At 48.4% G+C, this 6,566-nt stretch overlaps 1 protein-coding gene across 1 annotated transcript; it reads left to right on the top strand.

The window, feature by feature from the left end:
* Positions 1–2,114: 2,114 nt before the first annotated feature.
* On the top strand, positions 2,115–3,101 carry LOC100940880 (olfactory receptor 13C7-like). Its single transcript, XM_003800302.3, has one exon. The coding sequence runs from the start codon at positions 2,115–2,117 to the stop codon at positions 3,099–3,101; it is 987 nt and encodes a 328-aa protein (XP_003800350.3).
* The last annotated feature ends 3,465 nt before the right edge of the window (positions 3,102–6,566 follow it).

Below are 6,566 nucleotides of genomic sequence, written 5' to 3' on the forward strand. Positions count from 1 at the left end.
GGCTGGGGATTCGAACCCGCCACCTTAGGTGTACATGGCTGGCTCCTTAGCCCATTGAGCTACAGGCGCCGAGCCACTTGGCTAATTCTTTATCTTTTTGCCAAATCTCAGCAAGATAAACTCTATCTTACTCCCCATCCAAGTGGACAAGATTTAAGGTCAATAATTGATCCAGATGAACCAACTTCCTCTGTATGTTCCAGAAACAGTCCCTTCATAATCATCCTGATTCAAAGTAGAAGAAGGAAAACCTGCATGAGCTCTGGAGAAAGAGGGGATCATAAAAGACACTGGAGCCCTTGTGGCTAGTGTGGATCCAGCAGCAGGATCCTATGCCTGAAGATGCAGCCTTCTATCTGCCTCATAGCAATGTGCTACTATACCACCCTGGGCAGCACCTGCTCTGCACACCTTCTCTGAGATACAAGACATCCCCAATCTTCAAGGAGGAAACTGAGTCTCAGAGAGGCCAAGTGACTTGGTCATACCATACGCTGCTTCATGCTGAAGCTAAGAGGCAGAGCTGGGTTCTGGGATCAGGCATTCAATGTCTGCTGACGGTCTGCCCCTAACAGCACTCACAGGACAAAGCACTGAAAGGAAGGAGCAGATCCTGATTTCGAGATGTGTAGAGAAGACAGGTGCACCACATGCCACACAGTGACATGGAGGGATGGTCAAAGGTTGTGGGAGCACAAGGGAGCAGGTCACTCTGCAGGGGGCAGGAGAGAGAAGAAAGGAGACACAGGACTGGGCCCTAAAGAATGAATAGGAACACCCAACTGGGGGAGGGAGGAAGGACATGACTCTGTCTTGGGCAAAGATGGAGAACTGAGAAAAAATGTGGGTCATTCAGAAAATATCCCCGTGGCTCCTGCAAGTCAGGGATACAATTTACCAGAAATAATGAGAAAATAAAATCCAACATAGAGAACAGATAGGGCTCTATTGCTGTCACAGAAAATTGGCCTCACAGTCAATCTAGGAATGGAAGGATTATATCTTCTAAATGATTAAAGTTCACACTCAGCTCCAATTTTCTCCATCAGACCAAGGTCCAGCTAGATATGAGACAGCTTTCTAGTCCTAATAAGACTATAGTGCACTGGGGACACTTGGGTTCCCTTCTTTGAATACCTAACACTGGCCTTTCCCAAGGAGGAAGTGAGACCAGCTTAGCAGGGTAATGGTGGCTTCCTAGGAGATAAATACAGCCTCTCCCCACTCCTCCCTTTATAAAGTTAGTTGATGACCGACCACATCTGTGCTGAGTTAGCACCTGGCTTTCCTCCTCATGTGTCATCATTGCCAATATCATTTATCCCCCAAAGCAATATAGAGACCAAGAAGTGAGTCACTTGGCTTTCATTACCAAGGTTAAATGCTGTGACCAGTAACTCTATTAGGATGTTTATGTTCTTGATGTCTTTTTAAAAATCAATGAATGGTGATTCCTCAAACAGATGACAGAAATCAGGCTTACATATGCCACGGAGCTGACATGTTTGACCTTCAGGACACAAAAGAACATCAGGTGAGCATTATCTACCACACACCTGCCTTCTAAAGCTCATCTCGCTTAATTCAGGGAAGGGAGGGGCAGCATCTTTGACAGGCCCATTTACCTTTCTTATTGCTGTGGCCTCAGCCTCCAAAATTTATCTAGCACAGAGTGGATGCTCAACAAATATTCAATGAAATTTATCTAGCACAGAGTGGGAACTCAATATTCAGTGAATGAATGGGTCTAAATTGAAATCATAACTTAGAAAAGACGCTTCCTTTCAACAGCCAAAAACACTTCAGATTCCAAAGGACCATGTCAAACACAACTCCTACTCTGTTGTCAGAGTCTCTAGGCCCTCAGGTGAGCAGAGAAGAGCCTTGGGGACTGGGATGTGCCACATCCTCCCATTTTGTCAGCAGAACAGCATGGCAGGGAGGGCTGCCTGGCAGATCTGAAGTCCTATTCTCTCATTATACAGATGATGAAACCAGATTCCAGAAAGGGAGGCTGACCTGCCAGATCACACATACAGGCCACTTGGCTCCCAGGCCAGCTGGAGCTCTTTCCAAAAGCTGTGTGGTCCAGGTTGAGAAGGAAAGAGAATGAGATGAATGAGGCAAACCAGACAGCTATGACGGAATATGTCCTGCTGGGGCTACATGAGCACCATGACGTGGAGGTGGTCCTGTTTGTGCTGTGTCTGGGCATCTACTCAGTGAACCTGCTGGGCAATTCCCTCCTCATAGGGCTGAACATACTGGACCCCCATCTGCACCACCCGATGTACTTCCTCCTCAGCAACCTTTCCCTCATGGACATCTGTGGCACCTCCTCCTTTGTGCCTCTCATGCTAGTCAACTTTCTGAAAACCCAAAGGACCATCTCCTTCCCCAGCTGTGCCCTGCAGCTGTATCTGACCCTAGCGCTGGGCTCTACAGAGTGCTTGCTCCTGGCAGTGATGGCCTACGACCGTTACATAGCTATCTGCCAGCCACTTAGGTACCCATTGCTCATGAGTGGACAGACATGCATGCAGATGGCAGTGCTGAGCTGGGGGACAGGCTTTGCCAACTCCCTGCTACAGTCCATCCTTGTCTGGCGCCTCCCCTTCTGTGGCCACAATGTCATCAACCACTTCTTCTGCGAGATCTTGGCAGTGCTAAAACTGGCATGTGGGGACATCTCCCTCAATGCACTAACAATGATGGTGGCCACAGTTGTCCTGACGCTGGCCCCACTTCTGCTCATCTGCCTGTCCTACATTTTCATCCTGGCTGCCATCCTTAGAGTTCCCTCTGCTGCAGGCCGGCAGAAAGCCTTCTCCACCTGCTCTGCCCACCTCACAGTGGTGGTGATATTCTATGGAACCATCTCCTTCATGTACTTCAAGCCCAAGGCTAAGGACCCCAAGTTGGATAAGATTATCGCATTGTTCTATGGGGTTGTGACACCCTCACTGAACCCCATCATCTACAGCCTGAGGAACGCAGAGGTGAAAGCTGCTGCGGCGGCTCTACTGGGAGGCCGCCTGCTCTCCAGGAAAGCGTCTGCCTTCTACTGCTGCTCTCCGTCTCTGTCAGTCAATCCGGGCTAAGTTATGTTGTGGCAACGATCTCAAATCTTCCGTGGCTTAAAGTCATAAGGTCTGTTTCTTGCTCATGGTGCAGGGTCATTAGAGGCTGGCTAGGGTTTTGCTCTGATGTGTAGTCTTCATCCCTGGGATTCAGGAGGACAAAGCAGCTACCATTTGCACACTGCTGGTCACCATGACAAAAGGGAAAGGGGAGTGACAAAGCCAGCACTGACATCTCTTAGAGCTTCCACTCAGAAATGCCATGTGTTACTTCCACTTATACATCAGGGGCCCACGCAGTGGCCAACAATAAGGCACATAACCTGGGGGAATATTTGGGCCCCATCTAACATGAAAGGGGAGGAGAAGTACAGCTATCATGTGTCTGGAAGGAAAGAAAGAGAGGACCAAGAGATTGGTGAATCGCCTAATGACCCCACACCCTCCTCCAGCATCCATCCAAGAGCTACTAGAAATTTGGCTTCCTTTTTCTGGACTGTCCATCTTCCACAGGCTCCTGCTGGGTTAATTGTCCCAACAAAGCTCCACTTGTGGTAGCTTTGTATTGGGCTAACCAAACTAGGTTGGAAGTGTTCTTCCAGAGTTTTCTTCCCTGTCTGGGTCTGAATTAGGGCTGACCTCAGAGAAACCTGCATATCTGGAAGGCAAAAGTGAGAGCACCAGACCCTGCAGGAGTGCTCACATGTTGTCACTAAATTTATGGCTTACCTGGTAAGTGCAGCCCATCCAGGCCCCACCAGATCACCTTCTTCAACTGTCTGAGTCCTGGGTCAAGCGCAGCTCCATGGTTGCCAGCTTCTCATGCAGGACAACAGTGTCACTGAGAATGAAGGTGTAAGAGCCAGACCAGGTTCTAGTCTGTCCTCCTGGGTTCTAATTTGCCCTTCTCTCCCTACTTTCACATTCAGATCTCCTTCCCTACTGCCAGCCAGGCTGACGTGCAGCAGCCCAGGCCTGACACCAGTGCAGAGGTAGCTGCTTTGCCCGGGCTTCTCCAACTGCTCCCATGACTGTATAGGTCTAATCTCCATAATGTAGTCCCTATACCACTCATAGTGGTTCTGCTAGTTTGGGCAAACCCCAATTGAGTCATCCTTCTTCTGATCAAGAACATTCGATGGCTCCCCATTACCACAGCATTAAGTCCAAATTCTTCTGCAAAGTTGTCAAGGCCCTCCAGACTGACCCCACCTGCTTCTGAGCCTGATTTTTCTACTATGCCCTTCACATGGCCAGTCCCCTGACTACATTATCTGTACTGTCTGCACTTCCATGTCTTTGCTCATGCTGTTCTCAGATGACATCTGGAGCCAGTTTTCAAAGCCCATCTACTTAGAGTAGATGATCATCTCTTTCACTCAACTTTCCTGTTGCATTTCAACATTGTTCTGTTCACACCTGTCTAATCCTGACTTGCATTTGTGACATTTCACCACCACGTGAGTTCCTTAGGGCAGGATTTAGGCAGGCATGATTCACCTCCCACAGAGCTTTCCCTGTGAAAGGTCTGCTGAATGAAGCTATCACTCAGAAGCTTGTGACATCACCACCTGGGGATGAAGAATGTGCCACTTACCATGCCCCAGGAAATATAAGGTGGTCAGGGGTCTTGGTCCAATCGTGTGCACAGATACTTCAAGAGAGCAGCAGTATCCACCAGCCAAAGCACCATATTCAAGGCTGGCATGGAATCTTTGGACCATGAGTTCTCCCCAAATGAGACAAGTCAGGAGAGCAAGGATCCCCATTTGGGGAACCAAGAGACCAGGGTTCCAGGCCTGGTTCAGCTGCTATGCCCAGCACTGCTCTCCACCCCAGGAATCCCACAGGTACCTCAAACTGTCCAAAACTGAACTCTATCCTCCCACCTACAGTGGTGTCACGATCTCAAGGAATGGCACCATCACCCCCTACTCAGAAACATGGCAATCATCTTAGACTTTCTGTTGTACCTCATCACCCCATGCAGGCAATCAGTCACTAAGTCCTATAGAGTTCACCCCTTAATAGCTCTTAAATTGGTTCCCTCCTTTCTACTGACATCATGTTAATCAAGAAGCCTTCACCATTTCTCTCTTTTTTTTTTTTTTTGAGACAGAGCCTCAAGCTGTCTCCCTGGGTAGAGTGCCATGGCATCACAGCTCACAGCAACCTCCAACTCCTGGGCTCAAGTGAGTTTCCTGCCTCAGCCTCCCAAGTAGCTGGGACCACAGGCCCGGCTATTTTTTGGTTGCAGCTATCATTGTTGTTTGGTGGGCCTGGGCTGGATTCGAACTCGCCACCTTAGGTGTATGTGGCTGGTGCTTTAGCCACTTGAGCCACAGGCGCTGAGCCCATTTCTCTCTTAAATATCGTAACAGCCATGTCACTGCACACTTGTCTCCCAAACTCTCCCCTAAATCCATCCTCTGCCCCCACCATCAAAACACCAATCTGATTGTGTTACTCTCCTCATTTTCCATAGAATAAAGGCTATACTTCCCCCATCTGCCCAATCACATTACTACTCACCTCCACTGCCTACTACACACACACACACAACGCCCCGGAGTTCCCTGAGTATATATCGGTCTTTCTTGCCACGGTATCTGTCCCTTGCCATTCCCTCCTCATCTCCAAATACTTGGTGACCTTTAGTGATATATAATAGACATCATGTGCTAGGCACTGTATTAAGTGTCCTAAGTGCTTTGCTGACTGGGGACCAGATGAATTGATGGAGATCTCAAGTGAGGAATGCAATGTGGACACTGGGGACCATAGAGAACACTGTCCCAACATCTTGACATTATGGCAACTTATTTAATCCCCATTCAACCCCCACTACCACCTTTCCCAGGAAGCCCCTTCTGACCCCAGCATGTCCAAGTTCTGTCTCCCTCTTCAGTGCCCTCAGTACCTTCTGTACTCTGAATCCAGCTCTGCCCTGAAACCAGCTATTTGTATTCAAGCATCCTAATGACCTGGCTCTATACATCTTAATAAGATGGAATAGTACTGGGGGATAGGAACAGATACCCAGTTCATACCCCCTCACTACTTCTCACCATTCATTTGGCCACACCATTCTCTGCTCAGTGGCCCTAGGAAGAGATGTGATTGCAGAAAACTGAGAACAATGGATGTTTCCTTGTCTTTTGTACTTTGAACCTAGGCCCTGATGGGTCCAGAAAAGACACAGGGCATAGATAAAAAGATTTGGGAAAAAACAAGATATGTGAAAGCTAGGCTTCCTCACCTCCATATTAACAAAAGGGGGAGGAAGAGAGGGGAGACAGGAATGTAGAGAGTACTGGCACAAAGGGTACCGAAAGCAGTTTTAAAAGATGGAGCAACTCATGTCTTGTTTGTCAAGTAAAATCCGGAACAGAACCCCTAAGTAGAAATGGCTTCAAGGTATGTCTGGCTAGTCAAGGCCTCAGATAATCTCAAGGGTCTTTGCATATGGCATGGGTGTGGTGAAAA

The sequence above is a fragment of the Otolemur garnettii genome, unplaced genomic scaffold (genome assembly GCF_000181295.1).
Source record: "Otolemur garnettii isolate 467f Iridium unplaced genomic scaffold, OtoGar3 scaffold00172, whole genome shotgun sequence".
Classification (NCBI taxonomy): Eukaryota; Metazoa; Chordata; class Mammalia; order Primates; family Galagidae; genus Otolemur; species Otolemur garnettii.